Here is a 27,714-nt window from a genome sequence, read left to right as displayed (position 1 = left end):
TGAATGAATTTTTTTGAAGTTTTACTAGACTTTTTAATGTTATTTATATTTCATGCTTTCGAGTCTTTGGATTTTCTATGAAATGGCCAAACATTATAGTACCGAAAAATTAAGAGGTAAATTGCAAATCACAAAAATATGATTAATCTCAAAATCAGATTTTTAGACTTAGGCCGGTTTGGAATGTCACTCTTCAATTATTCGTTGAATAAAAAAAATCGTTAATTATTTATTTTTGCTCTTACGTTGTGCTCTGTTCATTTTGAAACGTCACTCACTAATGTACTGTGTTCGGACACTTCAGTTACTAAATCATTTAGTGGTAACTAAATTACTCGACTAATCCGAACCGGCCTTTATGCACAACTAATAATTTTGAGAAAATCGGGTTTTTGGCTGCTTAATATCTTTTTACTAGGTTTTTACTCATTTCATAAAAAAATCTAGGTATATTCAGGCAGAATTTCACTTTTCCAAATTACAAAACGCATACACAAATAAAATTAATATAAAAAATTCAAAAATATTTTTATTTCAGTTTTTTTATCTATTAAGTACAAAAGTTCTTTGAGAATTATGTTTTTGTGCTTAGAGGTGTGATAAACATGAAAATATATATGTAATTTACTGGAAGAAGTTAATGAGATTATATAAATCCAAATGTTTATTGAGTATGTTCCAAAAACCAGAGGACGCTGTTAATCATTTGGTCTGCTTCATGAGCTGTGGATGACAAAGAATGATTGTCTTCGTAAATTAAAGCTCTGAAAATAAAAAGTACAAAAAATTAGATAACTCACTTGATTTTATTATGATAACCTTGATTAAAAAAGTAGATACGGAGTTTGTTATGACAAAAAAGAAAAAAATATAATTTCAGAATAAATCTCTTCACAGAATGTAGAAAAAATCCACGTCTTTAAGCTGTTAAAAAAATTCTACTGCTGCATCATGGCAGGCTTCCCCAATCAGCTGATCAAAGATCCTAATACATACCGTATTTCCTTGATTATAAGACACACAATTATTTTTATATACCGAAAATAAGAACATGTAAAATTTATTATAGCAAACAAAGTCGCACAAATTTACGTCCTGCAGCTATGTTTCCGTGCACTTCTGCATACACAATTTCTTTTCAATGCAGCGTCATAATGTAGTCTTCTTGCCAACATTTTAAATGGTAATTAGGGACATTTTTATTCAAACTCAAACGTGTTCAGGCAGTGGGTACTGTAACATGACTACCTTCTCCGCCGCGCTGGACCAACTGACCCCCCCACTACTATTAATCAGTGATGATTCATCACAATCGTGGAATTTTACAGCGATTATAAGAAGCACCCCGAATTCAGAGACACCAAAATAGGAAAAAACATGCATCTTATAATCGAGGAAATACGCTGATTACAATCTGGCCTTCCCAATTGAATTCTTGAGACTGCAAATAACATCGTTCCTGAAGTCAATTCGGACAATTTTTCTTATAGCATACAGAAGAAAGAGCATATTTTAGCTCTCTCCATCTGTATAGATATTAGTTATTATCTAAATTAAGTATGTGTTAATTTTGTCAAATCAAAGGAGAAACCACAGTACAACAATTTTTTTCTTTTCCCGTTCATTCCAAGAACCATGAGGTTTTCGTCAATAGGTAATATAATCACAAGTCTTAAAGATGAAGAGGATTAAAGGCCATCTGGCTTTGGTGCCTCTAACTACATCTACATCTTATAGAAATACAATTACATTTGTCAAAAAAAATATCTCTTGCTGTTTTGTGATAATAATTTATAACCATGACAAAGCTAAAATAGCACCCCACTGATTAAATTGAAAATATTTACATACTAGGTATGTACCGTGTTTGAACCCGGCAAGAGTTTTCAAAAATTATAAAACCTAACTGTAACGCATTTAAAAAATAAGTTTATTTACTCATTCGATGTCAAACTGATAAGCAGATATGGACTAAGAAGAAGAGAAGAAGTAGTATTTTACCTGGCCTTGCATCCATTCGCTTTAATTTTGTGGTAAAATTCCATTCCTTGAAAATAAGGCACTCGTTTGTCCTGTGTACCGAGGCAGAGTAGAGTCGGTGCCTTTACTTTGTGAGCGTTAACCATTGGGGATGCCCGTCGCATGGTGAGCATCAGTTCTTCACTGATAGGACCCACTTCATTGAACTCTACGCCTGCCTCAAACGTACACCTGAAACATTATCGTAAACAATAAAATATCTACCAGCATATGCCTTCACAATGGCCCGAGTCAGGCAAATTTTGGCGCCATTTAATACATGTCGAAACACCGACATTGTGTCGATAGACGGCAAACATTTTCTGACACATCGTCGGTGTTTTGTAAAAAGGGCGAATCAACCATTTTGGCGAAATCGAGATTTTAATGAAAATACAATATGTACCCCACTAGCTTTGTTGTGTAAAAACGGCGAATTTTTATCTCAACAGGAAAGTACTTAAAAACGATAATCGACTAAAATTAAATTAATTAAAATTACGAAATAAAAAGTAAATGTGACATATTAGGCCTTAAAATATTATATAATAATACCTATTATAATGACAGTATTCTTTCTAAGCTTTATTATAAACTTGTTAGATATTTATAATCATCTACAGGTAAAAAACAAATAAATGTCAAAAGTTGAAAATCCTCCTCCTATAAAGTAGCATTTTGGTTAATTCGGCCTTTTTACAAAACACCGACGATATATCGCCCTCTTCGCACGACCACCAAAATTTGAGCCAATGTAAAAGGGGCCATTATAAGTATTTATTTTATCACAGCCATACTCCGTATTCCAGTGGTAGTATTGTCTTATTTCGTGGGAATTTTTGTTAATAACTTCGAATACAACCTATGCAGCTATTCTTAAGGTGACGCATCAGTGAAACGGCAAATAATTTTCAACTGTAGGCGCGACGAAATTTTGGACTCGCTCGCATTCAGTGAGAGAACGTCGAGCTAGAAACACGTCACTTTGCTTCGTGATAGCGACGGGCCAATTAATTCTTAAATCGTGTAAAGATGACTAAAAACGTTACCCATTTACTTTAAAAAGAAAACATGTCAATGAATATGTTATTATTGTTACTAATAGAACAATAAACAGAACATAAAATGGACGTATGTTGGATTTATATGACAAATAATATTTTGTTTGACAGGCGTCATTTGCACCCGCGACCCGCAATCCGCGCATCGCCAAGCAACGATCTTTTTAGACCGTGCCTCAACTGATGTACGGCCTTTACAGTAAAGTTAACAAAGAAGCCATTCCATACACAAGACGGTCAATTTTGATTAAAAGGTCAAACACAACATAACCTAAAATTTTATTAGTCATGTTATTGCAGCATGTAGTAAAACAAATACAATTATGTTATTACTATTCACTCGATATTTGACAGTTAGCGGGGATCTATAAATTAAGGTGGCGGCCGTGACCCGTGACATAGATTGTTTTTCAAAATCTTGCATCTCAATTTGCAATATGTAATTGACGCCTGAATACATACAGTAATAAATTTGATATATTTATGACATTTATCTTTTAAGCGCCGGCTAGACGTTCATGCTTTACCATAAGCTTACCTGCGCAAACCGGTTTGTATCGAGAAGCCCGTGTGTATGGACGGGAAAACTGAAGCTCACGCAAACCGAAAAGAGCTGTAAAAGAACTATACCACGCAGGCAAGTCACTATACCGCGCAGGCAAGCAAGTCGCTGCCGGCGCATAAGTAAAGTTAACTGATATGTTAGAATAGCCTCGCTGGCATACAGTTCGCAGTTTACATTAATTTACGGCCAACTGTATACAGTTGCATTTGAGGTTAGCAATGAAAATTTCCGCAAAATTGACAACACTACCATCGAATTTAATATCAATCGAAAAAATTATTAAAAGAAATCGAAATACTTATGAGGTGGTCAGAATAAATCAAAACTGCCAAATATGTAGATGCATGGTGCGTATTTAAGTACTTCCTATAATAAATAAACTCACGTATCGGGTATATCTGACTCATTGTATTTAGAAACAATTTCTGTGACTGGATTTTTGGCGACGACTGCTCTGAATTCGTTTGGGTATAATCCAGACAGTACCGCAACGAGATATCCTCCGTGCGATTTCCCAAGTAACAAGCAATTATCAACAGACAAACCAAAGAGTTCAACGGTTTCCGACATTGCCAACATACAATCATTGGCGTCGTTCACTCCTAAATTTGTCGAGAGGCTCGTTAAATTGTCCTGACTGAGTCCTGTGGATCCACGATAGTTTACTTGAACAATAGCAAAACCTAAACAGAAATGTTTTAATGAATATTACGATCAAAGATTAGATCTCTAATGGTTATGGGTGTTGTCATATTCTCGAAATAATTATATTCCTTCGCAGATCTTAAATGTTATTTTGATAATTAATCTTTCATTGGCTACGAAACGTTCAAAGTAGAGTTGCCACTTCATAACTTTACACTCTGGCTCTAGGATGAAGACGATGTAATATATTCTAAGCGCCTAGTTTCAAATCCCCCTAAAACAGTTTTTGAACAATTTTGAGTTATATAATATGTATTAAGATAGATATTTTTGTTACCTATATGATACTCTATAAACCGTCGATATGTATGATCACAAATTAGGGTAAATTTCAAAACCCGCTAAAATGGTCGGGTGCGCTTTTCAAATACCCCTGAAATGGATCGCGCTAGGGCGAATCCAGTGGTTACAGGTTCGAGTACCGTCGGACGTATTTTTTTTTCAAAAAAAGGTCTTTTCTGGTAAGTATATATCCGAGGTGTTTTGAAATTATGTATATTCAATAAATTTTATGTTGTAAACATAATTTTTATTGATAATTTTAGTTACATACTTTGACTATTTTTTGAATAAATATAATATTTTTAACTTTTACCAACCACATTTATTTTTTCTCCAATAAAAATAACCACGAAACGCCTTTGGCGATTTCTTCATGCATTGCTATAATACGTGAGTTTCAGAATCCCCCAAAATGATAGGTAAGTTTCAAAGTCCCCTAAAATGAAAATCATTTGATTTTTAATTTCGTCTCTGTTCTGGCAGAACACACTAACTGGAGAATAATAGTTTTGGGTAATTTGACTTTGAAGTTGTTAAAATGTTTGAAATGGTCTATCAAGTGTAATCGTAAAAAGGATGACTTTAAAATAAAGACTGTTTATTTATTAAGAAGGTTTCCAGACGGTAAAGTTTGAAATAAGGAACATTTTGGTATAACTAACTCAATATGTAATTTTTTCGAATTAGTGTCTTCTGCCAGAACAGTGACGATTTATTCTCTTAGTGAAATACATAATGCTAAAAGTGAGTAAAAGTTATTAAACAAAATACTCTTTAGAATGTATGAATCAAATAATAAATACATAAAGTTTACAGATTTAATAGATATGAGTTTTTCTAAGGTTTCTCAAAACTACGTAAACTCGTTTTTGGGGGTTTTGAAACTAGGCGTTACATTATCTATTTATTTATTACTACATATATTAATACAAGTGTATATCGTTTGATCTAATTTTATGCGAGGTAATCAGTCAAAGAGGTGTATCAGTGTAGTAAAAAGTACAAAAATAATTCAAAGTAATAAAGCAAGAAGTGTTGCAACCCATAATAATTTGGAAAAAATAATTATTAACTTCCACCTTAAATTTGTTTTCATAGGGTGAACAGTAGACACGTTATTTTCGATTATTTTCACATTTATTTAATAAATATGGTCACCTATGTTTCAAATGTGTATGTTTATTCTTTGTGTGGTATTAAAAACTTAATGTTCTTAAAAAATGGCTAACCTATGTTTGTTCCTTGTGTGATATTAAAAATTTTATGTTCTTACAAAAAATTGTTCCATGACAGGTTTCTATTATATTATGAATTACTCGTAAATTGAATTGATAAAATGACTAAACTTTCTAAGGATCCACAGGTCTAGCGATTTTTCTATTCCTTGCTTTTCTGTAACTTACTTTTCCTTCCACCTTGTCTCCACACCAATTGTGCGGGTGTATACCGTACCATAATGAACGTTAGTTGCCTTTCAACATTGTGACTTCAAAATGTCCCAGGAGCAACTTTCTAGAGTGTGAGTGATTCCCATTTTGACATAATATATTATAATCAATTCTCAATGAGAAAAGACCTCAAAAATGCCATAAACTTTTTGAAAGCTGAGAAATTAACGCTGATAGATAACAAGTCGTAATGACCATCCGGTTCAACTGATGGACACAGGGACTCGAGAACCTCTTCCATTTCAACCAACGTATAATACAGATGTGATCAGTATCCTGCAATTCGCCAGAAGTTGGAGATTCTATTAGGCTAAACTGATAGAGCTTGGAGGAAAAACCACCGTGTCCGGTTAAGAACTGGGAAATCCAATGATCTGGAGTCATTCTGGCTATCTTGAAGGCCAGGCACGCAATGCAACTTTTGTAACTTTTAGACATTAAAGTAAGATGGTAACTTGAAATTTTTTATACCTGATGATGATGTATCTCACGTCTTTCTTGTTACAACCGAACACAAAATCTTAAAGGGCACACCACGCAACGTAATAAAGTTACGGATGTTTCAGTTTCTTAAAAGGAATAATAGTCTTTAATATTGCTTGTTTGAGAATCTACGTGACTAGTATAACCATATACCCATTCCGAGCAGTTGCCACCTGGCAATACATGACTCCTAAACTTTGGAACTACAAAGTTAAGACTCACTGAACGGAGAATAGTAAAAAAAGTGTCTCACCAATCAGGAATATCAGTCCCATTAAACATAGTTGCAATATCAGTGACGGGGTTTCTGGAAACAACAGCTTTGTAGCGCGGCAAGGAACTTAGATGGGTGACTAAAAAGCCTCCGTGGGAACCTCCGAGCAGCACACATTTCTGCTCATCAACGGGGAAGAGTTCCAGACATTTGTCGGTGGCAAGAATGCAGTCTTTGACGTCCGCATAGCCGGCTCTTCCTGGAAGGTAATCCAGAGAGGTCTGGCCAGCACCGGTGGATCCTCGGAAGTTTACTTGAACCATGGAGAAGCCTGCGTAGAACAACAATTCGGTTTTGTTATTCTCCCAGATGGTGGCATATTATTTTCGTATATCATGCTATAGGAAGCTATTTGCAACAAAATGAAACAATATGTCTAAAAGATAAATTGACATATGGATGGATTTACTTTCTTTTGATGATAATAATTATTGATTCAGCAGTCACTAATTTATTTTTTAATCATAGGTAGATGTGTGAAATGTATGTGTGGGAAGATAATGTGTAATATACTTTATAACATTTTGACTAACTAGTTAAAGACAAAATAAAATACAATTGATTTCTAGAATCGAGCAAAATGAATTTAAACTACTAAGTAGTAGACAGAAACTGATTAAAATTCCTAGTCTACTTTCTGTATAAAATCGTAACTCATAACATAAATCGTAATCGTAACGTCTATGTATTTCATTCGAGGAGTGGACCTAAGTTCACATTTGCATGACGTAATATAACAATGACAAATTAACTGTATTTTATTGCAAAATTGCCATAAAGTAAATACAATATACCTTATTTAATATTAAATAATTTGTTCAACACTTACCAGACATACAAAGAAAGGCGGCTTCTAAACTGTAAGTGTTAGAAAAATTGCTATGGGGACCGCCATGAGGCCAAACTATCAACGGTTGTTTTTTCGGTTCGATTGCATTGCCACCAAAAAATATGGCGGTAAAGTTTGCTGAAATTAAACATAACAAATAAATTACTACTTTCAAGAGGAGTAAAAGGTAAATTATCATTTATAAAGTGCTATTAAAGAACCTTGGCAGAGTTATCTTAACAGTCGTCTTTAGTAGAAATGGTAGTTAGCCAATCGTTTAGCCCATAGGGATCTTGGATGAGGCATATTAATTTTAACCAGACGTATTAATTGAGCCCACAATCCACAGCTTCGAGAGCAGGTATTTTGCCTTTACTGCAATGTCATTAGAAATGAATGTTTTGATGATAGGGTCATGGGCGCGGACCAGCTTTTAAAAACCATCTTTCATTTGGATCAAAAAACGATTGGCCCATCCTAGTGTTTTGAGTTAATTCAATTATAAATACAATAAAACAAAATAAATTATCGCCAAACAAGCTTTTTAGTTATTATATAGGTACGTCATATTTCTCATGCATAAAATGAATATGCTCTTGTAAACAGTCCCACGATGGCCGAACGGCTTAAGTGTCGGCCTATAACGTCGTGGGTCCCATGTTCGAATCCTGGGTCTGGCAAATACACATATTATTATTCAATTTGTGTTTGAGTCTGTATGGATCTAATAGGTTGCGCAAGTGGCTAAAATCCATTTCTCGTAAAAACAAATCTGTTAATACAAACCTCCACTCTGTGGAGGCCAATATGACCTTATTAGATCGGACATGGTCAAAAAAAAAAACTACTCAAAAACAAATAGAAAACGCAGATTTTCTGAATAAATAATACGTAATAAAGACAAATTAATTTTCAAATTATGAAATGGTAATTTGAAATTTAAAATCCAAGTATAACTCAAAAACCAAATATTGTGATTTGGGCCATTTGCCATTTGACCATCTCAGTTGACAATGTGTTTCTAACTAAAAATATTCACCCAATTATGTTTATTTTTTGAGATTCTGATTCAAGGATCTCACCATGCCTTTAATCATCAGGTAAGTAATAATAGTTTGAATAGACAGAATTGCAAATTGACTTACTGACAGAATCCTGCACATCTTTGTGCTCTAGATTTAAATATTCTAATTTGGCCGACACGATGGCATCCGGTAGAGGGGCCGAGTCCTTACTTATGACTTCCCATTTGATATTTTTCTCATCTCCGGATTTCGGAAGTTTAGCAATGATTAACTGAAAAAAAAAAATTGCGTATTAAAGAATCCCTCAAAGATCTAAATAAAAAGGATAGCAAGTTATACACATTTTTATTTTTTATATAAATAAAAATCGTTAAAACTATGAATTAGTTAAAAAAATAATTCTATACATTAGAGAAAACTTAAGAAACTAAATGTTAACAATAAACATGATAATAAGATGATTTTTAAAAAGATCCTTTAACGAATTCACATATTATAATTTTTTTAACCGGTTCTATGCCTTCAGCAAGTATTCACGCTCGATGAAGCCATGATCGATAGGCCCCACATACAAATTTTGTGAGTTATCTTGTCCAACTTTAAACTCAAATTACTAGTCACTGTCGATTGATTTGTATAATCTAAAAAATTTAACACAGTGACATCTGTTTATTAAATAATTATAAAATGCTAAGCCACAAATTATCGGTATTACAGCGATTTTAGTAAGAGTTTCGCTCTACATTCAACGTGTATCGTTAAAAATCTTCGCATGTCAAATACTGCCATAGTAATATCGTGAGGCATAGAAAAGGTTAAAAAATTTAAATAACAAATATTTTTCTTTATATTTTTTTTGGATACATATTTATTAATAATTACATAAAACACAAAATGTTTAAAATTACAAGCTTCATATTTCTACACTAGGTTCCTCTGCTAGGCGGAGATTCGCCTTAAGACATGCCAAAATATAGGTAATATCACAATTTTATCCTCAAAGGGTATATTTCTGTTTCATACAATGAAAAAAATTGCCGAGCAGCGCTCTCTATTTGCTTGGTGTTTTCTCGATTAAAAGTAATTCATAAGGAATAAATTATTATTAATGAAGGAATCAAATGGGAACCCCTGGATTAGATAGATACGGATTATATTAATACATAAAAATTACCTGAGATGGTTGCTTTAAAGAACTCCTTGACGCTAACACTATATCTTCATGGACATCTAGAATAGTTGTACTACATGGGTGTGATTTGTCAGAAATGTCAGTTATTTTCCCACTATCTATAAAGAATTTATGTTTGGTTAGTGTTTAGTTTTTATAACACATAATATATACATTATACATATAGCAGTACAATGCCCTACTGTCGAACAAGATCTTCTTGTCAACTGTGAACTAATAAGCCCCTCCTCTTTTTAACCGCACTTTGACTGCAACGACTTCCGGTTATCGACGAGTTGTCCACGTGTTAAAACTGTGAACTAACAAGCCCCTCCTATTTAGTTAATTGCACTTCGACTACAGCGATTTGTCGGATAGTAAATATGAACAACACAGAGTACAGCTGCGAATTGCGGATATCTGAAATTGAAATTGATTTGTGGATATCTGGAAATGAATTGAAAGGTGCCCTGGCGGTGGGTAAGACAGAAGAGAAGGGCTTGGCAAAATTGTAAAGTTCTTTAACAGAATTGGAGTGAGGATCTGATCGGCAGATCCTCCTCTAGATGAGAAGAGGCGATATAACAGCGAGTGCAGTCAAAGCCTCGGTAAAATCATAAAAAAAAAACACATATCGATGGTGCAGATCACAAACCTCATTAGTCAAAAAATACGATTTTACAGGGGAAGGTTAAAACTGATTTATTTGCAGCATAATATGATGAATATGACATAGGAGTTTTAATTAAAAGATCAATAAACTAGGCTATATTTCTCTTTGACATATGAGGTAAAGTTCAACAGATCCGTTAAATTTTTGTTGATTTTTTGATACCATAAAGTCAAAATCATAAAATTTGACATAGAAGGTTTGTGATCTGCACCATCGATATATAGCAATATATTACGGTGAAACTCCAATTTTACAGTTTTGAAGGGACTGACAAGAACGTAAAAAACGTTTCTATTGATATGACAATGTCTGTCTTTGCTGGGACATTATTTGAACCGGTGTAAAAAAAAAACACAATACTAAACAACAGATAATAACCATGCCTAGTTGGCTAAAATAGAAGACCGCCCATACGATCATGTTGTGTAACCTGGTTGCATGTAAATTGTACGTAAAACATTTCACCGTGAGCTTTATTATTGGAAAGAGATGACCGTATACTATACAGTCTCCAATTTTATTAGATTCAACATGAACAATAATTCAATTTTCATAGCTGATTTTGGCAAAATTCAAGAATGAAAACCTAACCTTACCTAACAAATAATCAAGTATATCGGCTATTTTAAAAATTTGTTTGCTGCTGGCTTCCTGTAAAGTGGAAACCAACAAGAACCATGTTTTATTTAGACATAAATTTTATGTCAGTACTATACGACCCAAAGACGTTGGACGGTCATTAATATACGGCCATATATTTCCGATACAGCATTTCACGGTGAAGTGTGATACGGCGAACTGCATACGTACAAGTTTCCGGACATGATATAACCTTGGCCTTGAATACTGCCGTTGTGTCTATAAATAAAAACACACTTGTGTGTCTGCAATTCATTTCAATGATTTTCCTGTATTTAATTGAATGTATTAAAAACAAGATTTTCATTTTAATTGAATTTTGAATATTTCAGATGTAAATTGCGGGAAATAAATACGTAAAATCAGGAATTAACTGTAGTAAACAGTATGGCAGAAACTACAAGCAAATAGTGAGAAAACATGAATTTCATGCACGTAAAATCAGGGTTCCATTGTAGATGTAGTAATCTTTTAATCAAACCTATGTCAACAACATAGCTGCGGACTTCAGTCTGTTGCGGTGTTGAAAAGAGAAGTCTTCGCCCATCCAAAGCAAAACAACGCTGCGGAAGGCCAGCAGAGTATATTCCGGTGAATTTCTCGCCATTTTCAATTGTCTTTTCCACTCCAACAATGTCTATGACAGTTTTTATGACAGGCTGAAATTAAATAAATACATCTTGTAATGAGAAGCAGAACGAGTGGTCACTTTTGTTTGTTATCATCATTGTATATTTGAATTGTCAAGAATCAAAAACTATTTTGTAGGCATTTTGTAGTCCTGAGTAAATAAAAAAACTGTATATTTTAATATACATAATTTGTAAACACCTCAGATAGCCGCTAGAAGAATTCTTTTTTGAAAAAATACGACGCCCAACGGGACTTGAACCTGTAACCACTGGATTCGTGCCAATGTGCTTTAACCAATTAATCTACGGGCATTCTACTTAATTACAACTAATTTTAACTAGTAGTTCTTACATGAAACGCTTATCAAATTGCGTTAATGTTGACTATCAGTTTTTGTGTTTTAGATTTAGGTATCATTAATTGCCCTAATTACAAAACCGACACCCGGATATCTATAAATTTTTATTTAAACGTACTTGCACTTGCTAATAATTTAATGAACCATATCTTTTATTCTATAATGTAACATACATATAATGTAACATTCTATATGTTGAATAAATATAATTTGAAAACACATCAGATACCTACAAGTTCTGTAAGGCGTCAAATTTTTTTAGAATTTTTCTGGTAGGTATATAACGTCGATAATAAGACAAAAGACAAATGTAGAACTAAAAGATGAAATATCAAATTATAATTACCTTTGGCAGCACTGGGAACTCAGTTTTTACCAACTGATGGCAAGAATGGTGAGGTCCTCCGGCATCCCTTTGGAGCCAGACCAAATATTTCCCATCGCAGCTATACCTTGGCGACCGAACGGCTTTCTTTTCCTCTGATATTTTTGCTGCAAAAAACATAACAGAAATTCATCAAACATGTTCAAGTTATAATCCCAACTGTATTTAAATGTGGCGTTTGTTCGTATCGATATGTATGATTTGTCTCTTTCAGCAGCCTTCCTTGAATTACTTCCAACAGCTCCCTATTACTCCTTTATCTTCTAGCATCACTTTGGGGAGAACCGGTTTAGACCAACACTCGAAATGTCACTTGAAATGTCTTAAAAATATCATAATCTAATGTAAGTCTTGTTCATTTGTAGCTGGCATGATTATTGACAATATGACACCTAACCTTACCAAACGAGCGTGATTTCTGGTGATTTTTCAACTACCTATCATCTAGCATCTTTTCAAGGATTTCCACATTTACTTGATGGAAATTCATGATAATTTATAATATGTATAAAACACACGGTATTCACCACATTATAAAAAGTATTGGAAATACATAAAATATGTGATTATGTGATTGAAAATTTTGATTCTTGTCTGTCAATATTAGAAAACTTCATAACTAGACACCGGATATCTGGAGTCCTTTTTTTTTTGGGACGGACTCGAATATTACAACATTTTTTAATTAAAAAATGCGTTAATAATTTATGGAACCTATGTTTTTCAGAAAAATAAGTTGTACGATGTAGTAGGTACAATGAAATATGAAATAAATGATATTGATAATATGTGCAAGAGACTTTATCGATACTTAATTATATAGAAACGCTGCTATTAGTAGGTAGATATACTATACTATTTAGAGAAATTAATGAAGCGCTTACGTATAGAGTGGAAAAATTAGTTGTTAATAGTAATATCTATAATATTTAATAATATTCCACTTTTTATATACATACCTATTATTGTAATCAAAGTTTAAAATTTCTACTAAACTACTTTTATTTTCACTATCGAATAACAAATCACACTTGCTCCCATAATGAGAAGGACCTGACAGCTAGTGTAATATTAAAATCGTACCAAATCTGAATGATTTCGTATATTATGTTGATACTACGAAAATATATAATATGAAAACATATTATTATATTATATGGATTTATGGATGGGTAAAATGGGGAATATCGGACCTATGTGGTTAATGAAACCCTTTAGAAAAAGTTTCGTACGAAAGATACTTCAAATCGTACTTTTGTGTTTCAAGCAAGTGGTTGGACATATTGAGATATTCAATTTTAATATATAGGTACTGATGTTGTAATGTTTTTTTTGACATTTTATAGGCCATTTTCAAAAACTTTATATTCATCATGCAAAATATGTAAGTACATGCGTTTTCTGTTAATTGCTACTCCCTAATACTATAAATTATATATCATAGTATTATTTCAATGAAATATATAAACCCGATATAATTATTTATTTCGGAAGTTATCAAAATGATACAATCATAATTAGTCGACATTGATACATTGTGTACCTATATATAGTACCTAATACCATTGATAATAAATTATTTTATCAAGAAAATATTAGATATAAATAGGTATAACACAGTTGCAGTGCCTACCATTTGCCTTAACAAGTTGACCTTGGTTCTAATAGTTCATTGATTTATCCAATCTGGGAGTTCACACATGAAACTATAATTTGATGTTATAGTAATATGGTAGAAAAAACAAAAAAAACTTAACCTGCGCGTTTGTTAACTGATCTACGTATTTTCTTAAAATCCGAGATCACTTCAGTTTTAACGATTATGGATTATAGCTTAAAATTGTTTATTTGTTTTTATTTAGTGAGTAGGTATATTTTGTGATATTTCACATTAGCTGGTTCCATTGTTTACGGGAAATGACGATTTAACGGGCTTACCTATTGAATGTATTAATAGTATGTAATATATTCATTACGGGTTTTTCACAAACACTTCAGATAATCAAAATTTGTTTTTTACTTGATCCTTTACTAATAGGTAAGAAGGTTTTAACAATCTTTTATTATGTCAATGTGCATTTACGATCGGTGAGTGCGCATAGTGCACGAAGAAGCCAGAAGGCCATAAGCCAGAAGGCATAAGCCGGGTCGTAAATAATGACTAATAGAATACCTAGTACAAAACATAAATCAATTAGAATTTATTGATTAATATTTTTGCCACTCGTACCCGTTAGATATAGGGACCATTATACCACTTTCCTCTAGAAGGTGTATAAGGTACTTTTAAACACTTTGTACATTTTGCATTTTTGTTTATTGTTATTAAATCTTAGTTGATATTATTCTTTTGACTTATTAACTTAAAAATAACAACAGTGGATGAAATATAATATTCCTAAATATTATAATATGTCACATATATAATATTGTGTAAGTATATAATATATAATTATCAAGCCTCGATAGCGAAGGCTGCGTGACTAGCAAATGCACTTACGACCTATGTAAACCTGCCGCTTTGTAATTTTATTCTTGTAAATCCACGGTATTATAGATGGTTGCACTATTATATCTAAAATGTAAACATAAATTTATATGCAATATTGGTATATACTACAGCTGATGATGATACATACTATCGTATGGAAAATAATTCATTTTTAAGTTGTGGGTTTCTTGTACGTATCATGCGATAAAAGCAATAAAATCGTCTTCAAGTTTTTGTCATTGGTCGGGAACCTTTTTTGATACATACACCTACGGCAGGTGAATTTTAAACACAGCAAATTTTTCACAGTTTTGAAGTTACGCTATTTCTTAATGTATATAAACCAGTCATTTAATAAATAAGGACAAATATCACCAACAAGTTAGTTCAAGTAAACAATCGACTCCCACGTCCTCTATACTTAATTGACTTTTTATGCAATAATATGTACCTACCTATATTTTGTACTGTTATTCAATTGAAAATGTCCATTAGGATAAAATCGGTTGAATATCAACATTATGGAATAAATGTGGAAAAAGTACGAAAGTACATATTATAAAGTGTTTTAATGAAATGTGTATCTAGGTACCAGTCGTTTTATGTGATGAATAGTTCTTTACACTTTATAATATGTAAGTATTTAAATCAAATACATAATATAATCATATATCAGATAATTTCTTTTTAATAACAACATTTAAATATAATGCTAATTATGTCGAATGGCCACCTAATCGGCGCGCCTTTAGCGTACAATGTATTAAATGGGACGGCGGGACTTTTTTTAATGTTACACACCTACAAACTTACCTGTAGAATGGCCAAAAATGGAACTACGAATTACCATAGGACGCCATTTTGAAAATTTCATTCGAATGTCAGATTTTGTCCAGTTACTAGTCTTGATTGGGTAGTTTTCGACAATGGCTCCATTTTTTTTGTAGTACTTATTCCACTTTTAATCAATAAATTAGGACCGGTTTCATCCGCCTCAGAGGGACATTTTCAACTGAATCTTCCCTTGTTCGGTTGAAAATGTCCCTCTGATGCGAACGAAACCGGTCCTAATTTATTGATTAAAAGTGGAATAAGTACTACAAAAAAATGCGTTTTTTTAATTAAACAACAATAAATATTAACGTAATACAATCACTAAGTGAAAATCTGAAGTATTACATGGGACGGCGGGACTTTTTTTTAACGTTACACACCTACAAACTTACCTGTAGAATGGCCAAAAATGGAACTACGAACTACCATAGGACGCCATTTTGAAAATTTCATTCGAATGTCAGATTTTGTCCAGTTACGAGTCTTGATTGGGTAGTTTTCGACAATGGCTCCATTTTTTTTGTAGTACTTATTCCACTTTTAATCTATAAATTAGGACCGGTTTCGTCCGCCTCAGAGGGACATTTTCAACTGAATCTTCCCTTGTTCAGTTGAAAATGTCCCTCTGATGCGAACGAAACTGGTCCTAATTTATTGATTAAAAGTGGAATAAGTACTACAAAAAAATGCGTTTTATTAAATTAAACAACAATAAATATTAACGTAATACAATGACTAAGTGAAAATCTGAAGCAATATTATATTGCAAAACCTTTAGAAGAATGCAATTACGGCTTACGCAATACATAATATTATAATAGTAGGTTCAAACGAATATTTTCAGGGATGTCTCGCATCTTCAGATGTACGCCACTGGTATTTTGAAGATGAAATTTCTTACGATCGATTTGATGAAATTCTTCAATGTCAATAGTTTATAATCAAATAGACCAGTTTGGGCAGAGCATCCTCAAAATACTTAAATATCTAAAGAAATAAACAAGTAGGTATGTGACTTTTTTATCGATATGTAGGTACGGTATTGTTGCTTGTAATACTAATAGGTATCAATATGATACATTTAGAACATAAAACGGGTCAGCGGACAAAATCTTCCAATATTTGTATTTATATTAGTGGTAGGTACGCAAAAGCTATTCGATATTTAATTATGAAAAAACATATTCTACACGCATTTTATAAAAATGGTTTACCATTACTTACCTGCAATAAAACAAACCATCAATTTTGTAATGCGATCTTTTTAATTGCATGCTGCCAGAAAAAACAACTGACAAATTGTAGAAATCCATACTAAGAATCATTTGGGCAAAAGTCTCCTTAGGATATTGGATTCGTCCACCATTTTAATGTGTTTTTTTATGGGTTGACGGTTAAAAACTTGAAAGATCCGGCCTTTATTCATAACACAAGTGGATTTATTGAAAAATATATATAATTGCTAAAAATACACTGAATACCCTATATTTTTAACTGGAAAACCATTTGAAAAACATTTCTGTCGAGCGTCACACTCCTTTTAACTATAGCAGTAGGTAGGGAGGCCGACAAAGATAATGGCCTGGTGGCCCGCTTCAGGATGTGGGGGCCGTGGTCTCTGATAATTATCTTAGGAATCGGGGTCATCTATTGTTGGTTCTCCCAAGGTGTAGAATTAACCTGCCATTTGTAATGCCAATTGGGAGGGCAAAACTATGTTTAATCAAATCGCTTTGAATATTGATATATTCCACTTATGTGAGGTGAATTTAGGTGGACGCTGTTTATAAAATTTTAAGATAGGGTCTATAAACATAGTTCACTCTGTGTCCTTCCATATACTTTTATTTTTCGTATTGAAATATTTACTCATATTACCTACCCTGAATTTTTGTTTTTCTAAAATTGTTAACACTTATACTCAAACAACATCTTCTTGGCTACATGTTAAAACTGTGAACTACAAGCTCCTCCCATTTTTAACCGCAATTCCATTATAAACTAATAAGCTCCTCCCATTCAGTCGACAACAGCGCCGTCCGGCTTTTGCCTAAATCTTCTTGTTGGAGAGTACTTCATGTCATGCCGTGAACGCTTTGAATTTATAATTTGTCATGTTCATTATATTATGTAAAATAAATAAATTTGAATTTAGGGTCATGTTTCGCTCACATGGTAAGCTTTATCAAATATGCCTAGTTATGAATATTTAATTTTCTGGTTGCGGAATGTACTTACTCGTCTTTTTGTCCAAGGTTGAGATAAATATGTAACTCGGCCTGTTGGTGCAGAAGATCAAACCCAATCTTCTCGGTTCTGTCTCCCATGCCACTCCAGTCACGGAAGAGTCATCAGGTGACCAACATACCTACAGAACGAATGCTGATTTAGGTTACACATAACACGAGAGTGGGTATCTTAGATTAAAAACCCATGACTATATTAGTTTTGGCCACAATATGAGTGATACGGAACGTACTAATTTGCAATCACGTTACGTTCATAGACAAACAGAGAATCCACATTAAAAAAAACAGTAAGTAATGTGTATACATATAACTAAAACCAATACATAACATCAAATCAAAAATAATGATATCTTCAATTAAAAAGGTAAGCCTCATTTCAGTGTACTGCCAATGAAAAAAATGCTGGAAATGATGTGCTACAAACCTGTCCAGGACACCATGATTCAGGTAACCAATCGAATATGGAAAAAGTCTCCGTATCAAGCTGACACATGGTGATCACGGAGAGATGTTTCCCAACTAGCTGCTCACCCCATTCAGGTTTGAAATCGTACTCCTTACCCTAACAATTATTATAATAAAACATTTTAATGGAAACATACAAAGTGCATTTTCTGTTAATCTAACTAAGTGGTCGGCAAACCGCGGCTCTTTAGCCCCTTGAGTGCGGCTTGGCCACAAATGACCACGTACGGGCTTAACGCTTTCGCTGCTGAATAGATAATGAGATTTTAATTGCCCCCTTTAAAATGCACGTTAATTACATCGATCGGCCGCCTGGTCATTACGCACCGTGTGCGTCTTCCGCGTCCAAAGTATTAAACAGTGAGAAATAGAACAGTCAAAATGTCTTCGAATATAACCAACCAGCAAGTCAAAGATCTTAAATTCATTTCAGCTTTATCAATAGCAGTTGGCGAGTCTTGTGACATAAAAGATACAGCACAAGGTTCATTTTTGTACGATTTATTTCATCTACAGGTCCTAAAGAAGAACTTTCAGGACTATTGCCACTCAAAGGTCAAATACGAGGAGAGGATATTGCAAATGCTGTAATTAAGTGCATGGAAAAACATCATATTCCACTTGATAAAATTGTGTCAATTTCAACTGACATGGCGAAAAGTATGACCTGCGTAAGAAAAGGGTTTGTTACTATTTTGAATCACTAGATAGGTACTTGCTTACCATTGCATCGTTTGTCAAGAAGCGCTTTGTGCACAGACATTTCCAGAAGAAATTTGCAAAGTTATGGAATTGGTGATTAAGATTATGATATTAGATTTAGACTGAGCTGATATGGACATATTGGAAAAAAAGAAATGTGAAATGTTTCCCTTTTCGGTTCTACATCTTCATGCGAACAATCTTTTTCAAGCATGACCCTTTTCAAGAGTAAATTGAGAATTCGTCTTATTGATGAGAACCTGGAATCGTGCCAAAAATTAAAAACAACATACGAACCTGACTTACCTAAACTTTTCAAGGAGATGCAAGGCCATTGTTCACATTAAGTGTTTGTCAGTCATTGTAATGATTTAATTTTACGGATATCTCACTTACAATTTAATTTTTATCAATAGACAAGATCATTATTATTATGATATCAAGTTTTATTCAGTGTACCCACCTATAATTTAATTAAGACTCAAAACTTCAATTAAAGTTTATAAGGTTAATAAACAGTGTACCTATCTACTGTACGAAAACATCTTCTTGGCTACGCTTTCAGGCGCTGTTGTTTACTAAATGGGAGGAGCTTTAATGGAGATGCGGTAAAAAATGGGCAGAGCATGTTAGTTCACAGTATTAACACGTAGCCAAGAAGAAGTTTTCCTACAGTACCTATTTATTTTAAGTTTAAGAAATTTGGCTCTTAAAAGAAATCTCAATAGTTATACTGTTGATATTTGGCTCTATTGACCAATGAGTTTGCCGACCACTGATCTAACATAAAACATTTTGGATTACGTTACGCTGTGATAGATAAATTAAACAGTATAAAAAATCATACAAGTATGCTTACACTTTTATCAGTGTTCATTTAAAAAGATAAATAAAAGTTTTAAATAAAAAAAATTATATATTAATAATATAATTTCATTTAAAAATACCTTGGACGGTTTTTCATCTCCTGCGGTTTCAGTTTTGTCTTTATCTTTGACAGATTTCCTCTTCATGAATGACTCAGACTTTGGCAATTTCTTTTCAGCTATGTAAATGACTCTATTCTCTGACTGATCCCATTCAAAGCTCCCAAATTCACCTGTATGTTATTTAAAATTAGTTGAGGTATGTATAGTTTAGAATTTAGATTACCTACGTAGGTATTAACATTGTACTTTTGTGAGATGTTGAATTTACTCCTGTACTGAAAATGTACTCATGAATCATGCATCAAGCGTATAATCCATATACAGTGGAACCTCTCATAACGAGCATAATCCGTTCTAGACTCTTACTCGTAATGTAAAACACTCATTAAGTGAAATAATTTTTCCCATATAAACTAATGTAAAATACGATAATGTTTAAGGGCGGACGTGCTCAGCGTGGGTCAAAATGGAGCTTTTATTTTATTTTCAAAGCATGATCCTGGACATTCCTTTAACGTTGTAGATAATCTATTTATATAATTTTAAAGCCTTTTATCCTTTATATTTATTTTAAACATTTGATGACTGCATAAAGTATTTTTATTACATAAAACAGTATTATTTTAAACCTCTCGCTCTAATGTTTTAGAATATAGTCATATTTCAGTACATAAATGTGCAGTGGTGTTAAGATTTTTTACGTTTATTAATTTTTAAACGCATTTACAAAACCATCAGTATAATTTATGTCAACATTATTATAGTGAAATATTTACAATAAAAAATTATATTGATAATCTCTGTGATCCCAAATTTGACAAGAATTAGACATTTTATTATTCAAAAAATGGGCAAGATTAACACATTTGAAGATAATTCTAAAGATACTGATTATAAGCTATGTCTTTGACCATTCAAATGTGATAAACATCCTACAAATAATGATTGCTTTATAATAATTATTGACCTAAGAATAAGGTAGTGTTTTTTTGAAATACGCCATTTCTTTTGGCATTCCCCAGTGGTCAAGCTACAACATACGGCCGTGAAAAAGACAGTGAAAAAAACAGACTGACGCACTGGTGCGGAAAGTCAGTGGCGTGAAGAGGGGACTTCCCCTTTCCGCGTCACTCATTTTGCGAAATGTCGCTCGTTAAGATAGCCATTTTTTTACAATTTGTTTTGGTCGTTATGAGAGGTCCCACTGTATTATGTAGTTATTATTAAAGTACAGAATCCTTACCGTCAGCATATACATCTCCGTGGATGTCGAGTGCCGGCAATTCGATGCATTGCCTTCTGTGACGGTATTTCCAAACTTCCAAATACTGTTTCTTAACATTCTTTGCATCCATCTGTTCCCTCACTATCGCTCTCAAATTTTCTAAAGGTGAAACTGCTGATATGACTCTATAATCAATACCATAGTATTTTAAATATACAAATACAATATGAATAGCAGTGGCGAAGGGTGGAGGTAGGATGTGGAGATTCACCATAAATAGTACACACTAAACTTTGTCAGTCATACTTATTTGTTTTCATTGAACTAATAATACAAATCGTCAGCTGAATGCAGAACTATTCGAACTTAAATTTGAAATATTTGACAAGAGTTCTTTGAAACGACTTATTGAAATTATGTATAAATTCACGCATCATTTTTTAGTAGGATAATCGATGAAATAAAAGTTGCATATATTTGTCTAAATCAGGGGTAGTCAACCTGGTCCCTACCGCCCACTAGTGGGCGTTCCAGCTTTCATGGCGGGCGGTAGAGGTTTTAAAAACATTTTAGTAATTTAATTAATTAAATGTAATATGCAAAATATAAATAAAAAGATAGATTTTACTACTTCCAGTAAGTTGTTTAATAAAGATTTATTCTGCCAAACTTAGCAAAAGTCTGAAGAGTATTTGGTAAGTAATTATTATTATATGGTTTAACTTGCTTTAATTTTATAAAATAAAGTTACTTCCCTACTTTATAAATCACCATTACTGTGGAACCGGTGGGCGGTTAGAAAATTTGATTAGTAACAGAGATACAAAAGTGGGCGGTAGGTATAAAAAGGTTGACTACCACTGGTCTATATAAACAATAAATAACTGAAGTAGGCTGTTTCAAAAACTCTTCTTTGAAATATTTCAAATGTGAGTAAGAATAGTGTTTTGTTCATTAAATAAATTAGATGTTATCTATGATGTTATCAAAACTTTATTGTAATGTATGATGAGAGTTGTACAATTATTTTTTAATTAGTTTAATTCTAATCATTAAAAACTAAAAATTTACTCACTCATTGCTGACATCAACGCCAAACGAAGATTCGGACAGGACATTTAAATTTGCTCCAATCTGCTGATTGAAGGTGATCTTGGATAATTTATTGGTCTCCAGATTTCTTTCAGCCCATACTGAGGTGACTTCTGAACCTTTTTTAAGAAGCTTCGCATTAGTCAAAGCGGGAATTTGAGCAAGAGCCCGATAGGTGGAAACTACTTTATCCATCTGGAATAAATATCAAATTAACTGTGACACTAGAATAAAGTGGTACCTAATAAATTGTGTATCACCAACTATATTTGACTACTTCATCCATTCCTGAATAATACAGCAACCATAAAGTCAAATAAATGGTAAAACGCTCAACTAATTAAAATGTAAATCAGTTTTACGTCTGCATTCAATTACATGCGGCGGTCAGTTCATCACGAACCTGTGTACTCTTCTGCAACATATTCTTGGCTACGCTTCTAGGCGCTGTTGTCTACTAAATAGGAGGAGCTTGTTAGTTCACAATGGAATTGCGGTTAAAAATGTGCGGAGCATGTTAGTTCACAGTTTTAACACGTAGCCAAGAAGATGTTGCTGATGAGTACATTATAATATGTGGTATTAGTTTATTTTAAACTTTTGCGTTTCACAGCGCCCTAAAGAACGTCTAAACAAAATAAAATATCAGGAAACACACTCGGTAGTTGTTTTGAGCTGCCACTTGGATATTTACTACTCGGAATCATATTCAACACATATTTTCAAGCTTTTCCGAGTTACCAATTGAAAGTATTCCGTTTTAACAAGAATTACAAAAATTAAATCAACCGAGATATTTGATGGAATTTGAATTAAAATTTTAGTTGATTTAAATCTTGTTCTATTCCATTCGAGCTTTTTTTTTTTTGCAACCTAGGTTTTGTCTTTCGGCATCTTCATGTACTTTGTATACTCACTAAGCCGGCTCGCACATCTAAACTCGTCTCCTCTGCAACATGTCGTATGTCACATAGCTGTTATTTACAAAACACACATTACCAAATGGAGCTCTGCACATTGGTGGAATGCAAAATTTTAGTTAGAAAAAAACATCTGGTGTCGCAAACAACAAATTGCACGTGACTCACGCTGCAAGTCGCTTGCTGTCAGTGTTGCAGTTACGCCTGTGCAAACCGCTACGAGTTGGCTATTTCAATTCAAATGTAACCGGTCGCCGTATCTCCTACAAAATGACAGACGAGCGAACCAATATTTACTCTGTCCAAGAGATTGAAATATAATTATACGTGCCTATATGATTATACAAGGAGAGACCACTTCAGAAAATTGCTGCGCTCAATACATAATAATCGCTGTTTCGGCGTCTGATGGCATTTTTGTTTGCTGTTTCATTTTTTGACGACTTTCGACGATCGAGAGGTTGCAATCGTCACTGTCGCTAAGTTCCTATGTGCACAGCCGGCTATGCAACATGAATGCGACATTTCCACAATGTTTGATTTATGGCTGTGTCGCAGACGACGCGAGTTTAGATGTATGAGCCGGCTAATAGTAAAAGAACAAAAATTAATACAATAAAAGAATTTGAAACTGGTTCTTGTATGTTTAGTGGAAACCAGCAGCAAACAAATTTTGAAAATAGCCGATAAACTGGATTATTTGTTAGGTTAGGTTATGTTAAGTTAGGTTAGGTAAATATTCTTGAATTCAGGAATTTTTGCGAAATTGGCTATGAAAATTGCCACTGTACCCGCCTGGCTTCCAGTAAACAGACTTATTCCGTGAAATCTTACTACCTACCTGCTAAGTAAAGGAATATAAAAAATAATTTTAAGTGTTTGTAAAAACCTAAATTTATCTGAATTTTGAATATTTCACACCTAAATTGAACGTAGTTATGCAGAATGTAGCCAGTCCAAAATAATGTCAAGCTGACATAATGGCACTTCAGTAACAACATGATTATTAAAAATGTATGTAAAATTGTAAATAGTATTTTATTTCAAGAATATTTTTTTTGCGGCTTGTCTATATCATATTGATCTATATCATAATATCTCATTTTTTTATTTTTTGTGGACTGGATACTTTCTGCATAACTATGTCCAATTTGAGGTAATAAATAAGTAACACAGTAAGTGTAGGTACTAAAACTAACAGCACTGTAGTAACTACACGAAAATACCGAGGAAATCGTGAATTCCAGGCACGAAAAATTGCGATTCCACTGTAAATTTACATACCAAGATATTATTTTTTATTTTAAAAAAATTACCTGTTCAGACATCCTTCTCATCAGTGGTCGAATTACAGTGTGGACTACAGTTTTGTTTTAGATAAATTGAATTATTCACAAGGTGTTGTAGGTACTTGCCGTTATCTGTCAAAAAAGATAAACAATGGCATGATAAGAAAATTTTAAGTAAATATTGCTCATTAAAATGGTGTGGCTGTGAAGTTAATCAGTTAATATTGTGGTTTACCAAAATAACAATATGGTTTGGATTTACAGGAAAATATATTTTTGCTATAGCTTCGTTCAATACTTTTTTTATTAATACTGACGTCTTCACCATCATATTTTCAAAACAATATTGTTTTTCAAAATTCCGACAAAAAGGTATTATGTATACCTAAGGTTTATGTATTAGGTTTCTCTTTGTGTCATTCATACCATCACCAACGATACTAAAGTTGTGTTTGCTCTCTTTTCTCCCTCCTTCTGTATCTCTCTCTATCTGGAATTCCACAGGATGACGGATCAGTGGTAAGGTTTACTTTTCTATATTTGAATTATACCTACCTCGTCTTGGCAGTGCTGAATTAGGCATATTATTATATGAGTCGCCTATTTCCAAAGTTTGTTTTGTTTTGAGATATTCACAAAAAAACGAGTATTGAACCTCTACATAGAAAAAATAACATTTTTTTTTTCTTGGGCCATTGGGCGGGTGCTTTTAATATTATAACTACAGAGCTTTTCTAATCAAGCACTTGAAAGTTTTGCGAAACATGATTACACTCATACTTTACCGTATTGAGCGAAAGTTTCAAAATACTCCGTAACAATGGAAAAGATGATATTTGAAAATTGGATGATGTTTTTCAACTGTTATACTGACTGCAAAAGACCAGTTTTGGAAATGTTTATTGAACATGTGTATGTTTACCACTTTGAATAAGGAATGTAATTACATATTCAGTTCATTTTTGGTCAAAACTAGACAAGATTATTTTTGGAAATGGGTGACTCATATATTATATAGGTACCTACTATATTTTTTGTAAAAAAAAACTCAATAATAAAATTATCTTTAACAGCTTACATATTACATTACATATTATCGAAGAAAACCAGATAACTGCAATATTTAGTTACTTATTAACGTCATTTATAATATCTATAAAATGTGCATGGATTATAATCACATTGCCATTTTTCATCGATTAACTCTATTAAAATGAATCACAATAATGAATAATTTATAATCGTTCTTTTTTCACAGCTAATATTAGCTATCGTATTCTGCTAACATGTCCACTTAGATATTGAAATATTTCCACATACATTACATTATATTGTATTTGGATAAAAATAAATTCTACCTATACTTATTACAATTAGGATACCTACATGATATTGCAAATTTTCTTACATAATATTGTATCGTGACTTTTTATTATCGCGTGCCATTTAATTAGGTAATATTAAGATTTCTATCTAAGACAGTGTCCATTATTAAGTCAATTATTGATAAATATATTTACTTTTATGAAATTTGAAATGTGATTCTCTATTGCTAGCTGACTGAAGTTTTATAATTTATTTTTAAATCTCATTATTCAATTTTATACTAACCAAGAAAAGTTAAGAAATCATTAGATACATACCTATTCTCTTTGTTGGTTATTTTAGTATTGCTTTTGTTCTTTTGATTCTCTAATTTTATTGACAGTGACAGGACTGACAGGAGATTTATTATGGATTATTGCCATAAAAAATAAAATTAGTTTTTTTTAAATGGTAAAGTTTTGTAATTTTGACAATTGATACTCTAACCATTTTTAATATCGATAATCGTTATCATATCGATATTCATGAAATTTTTGGTTATATTAGCGGTAAAACTAACAATATTCTGCTTGTTTTTGTTGTAAGATTATTGTTTGCATAATCGCAGTCACATAAGGAAGGGCGCAGCAGATACACGACACTGCAGTTGGCGGGCGACGACGCAGGTCTTACTTGATTCCAAATAAATCCGATTAGAATCTCCAATTGAATTTTAAAAAAAATGCAGTGCCGAGTGTCTGCACCCCAATACGTACATGTAGGTAACTATGTACGGTGAGTCGGGGTAAGTGTGACATATAATTCAATGAGATGAATTTCAACGTGGTTCATGATACATCGGTGTGTTTTAAACAGTTGAAAACTTTACCGTAGGATCTACAAAAGCATTACAATTAATATGTACAGAAGGTACCCACTATATATCTTATTATAATACGACATTTTAATATTTTTTGATCACTAGTCAGTTTGTTACACTTACCCCAATATTGGGGTAAGTGTAACTAAATTCATCTTTATTCCAAAAGCAGTTTTCCTTATTTATTTATAATTATTTTAAGGGCGGACGTGCTCAGCTCTGCTCAGCTCAACCTAACCTAACCGATTTTTTTTAAACGGTACATGTTCAAACACGCGCGTTAACATCATTTTACTCCCTACTTCAATTATAGTTTGTCAATTTATGGCTACGGCCGTATGTTGTAGCTTAACTACTGGGGAATGCCAAAAGAAATGGCGTATTTCAAAAAAAACACTACCATATTCTTAGGTCAATAATTATTATAAAGCAATCATTATTCGTAGGATGTTTATCACACTTGAATGGTCAAAGACATAGCTTATAATGAGTATCTTTAGAATTATCTTCAAATGTGTTAATCTTACCCATTTTTTGAATAATAAAATGCCCAATTCTTGTCAAATTTGGGATCACAGAGATTATCAATATATTTTTTTATCGTAAATATTTCACTATAATAATGTCAATATAAATTATACTGATGGTTTTATAAATGCGTTTAAAAATTAATAAACTTAAAAAATCTTAACACCACTGCACATGCATGTACTGAAATATGACTATATTCTTAAACATTAGAGCGAGAGGTTTAAAAGAATACTATTTTATGTAATAAAAATA

General features: G+C 32.8%; 2 protein-coding genes across 3 annotated transcripts in view; one reads left to right on the top strand and one right to left on the bottom strand.

Annotated features, from left to right (window-relative positions):
• Window positions 1-506: 506 nt before the first annotated feature.
• On the bottom strand, window positions 507-26,464 carry LOC147070277 (acylamino-acid-releasing enzyme-like). Of its 2 annotated transcripts, none has more exons than XM_085949760.1 (15): window positions 26,390-26,464; window positions 24,774-24,878; window positions 22,521-22,732; window positions 21,464-21,630; window positions 20,239-20,390; window positions 18,549-18,686; window positions 18,114-18,243; window positions 12,512-12,657; window positions 11,656-11,833; window positions 9,866-9,981; window positions 8,812-8,962; window positions 7,667-7,804; window positions 4,031-4,328; window positions 2,002-2,211; window positions 507-764 (listed from the first exon to the last, which is right to left on the bottom strand). In XM_085949760.1, exons 2-15 carry the CDS (start codon window positions 24,792-24,794, stop codon window positions 665-667), a joined length of 2,157 nt encoding a protein of 718 aa, XP_085805886.1. In that variant the 5' UTR covers window positions 24,795-24,878; window positions 26,390-26,464; the 3' UTR covers window positions 507-664. The 2 variants fall into 2 exon arrangements, with proteins under 2 accessions (XP_085805886.1, XP_085805887.1); XM_085949761.1 differs by lacking the exon at window positions 4,031-4,328 and adding an exon at window positions 6,817-7,108 and having other exon boundaries at window positions 511-764.
• The window catches only part of LOC147070276 (membrane-bound acylglycerophosphatidylinositol O-acyltransferase frj-like), a 50,907-nt gene continuing 48,325 nt past the window's right edge, over window positions 25,133-27,714 (top strand). Inside the window, exon 1 of the mRNA XM_085949770.1 lies at window positions 25,133-25,265. The gene's annotated coding sequence lies outside the window, so the exon portion shown is untranslated. The remainder of the gene's footprint in view (window positions 25,266-27,714) is intronic.

The sequence above is a fragment of the Rhyacophila brunnea genome, unplaced genomic scaffold (assembly GCF_057557595.1).
Source record: "Rhyacophila brunnea isolate RB1 unplaced genomic scaffold, BYU_Rbru_1.0 scaffold_22, whole genome shotgun sequence".
NCBI lineage: Eukaryota > Metazoa > Arthropoda > Insecta > Trichoptera > Rhyacophilidae > Rhyacophila > Rhyacophila brunnea.
The sequence above is the reverse complement of the archived record's forward strand: the minus strand, read 5'-3'. Positions and strand labels throughout refer to the sequence as shown.

What these genes read in the sequence shown, in the direction of transcription:
- LOC147070277 (XM_085949760.1), bottom strand. Translation starts at nt 24,794, where the DNA reads ATGAGAAGGATGTCTGAACAG. An exon ending in GAGATGAAAAACCGTCCAAG is followed by an intron (nt 18,687 to 20,238) that starts GTATTTTTAAAT and finishes AATAATTGTTAG; the next exon opens with GGTAAGGAGTACGATTTCAA. An exon ending in GCGAATGGATGCAAGGCCAG is followed by an intron (nt 765 to 2,001) that starts GTAAAATACTAC and finishes TTTTATTTTCAG; the next exon opens with AGCTTTAATTTACGAAGACA.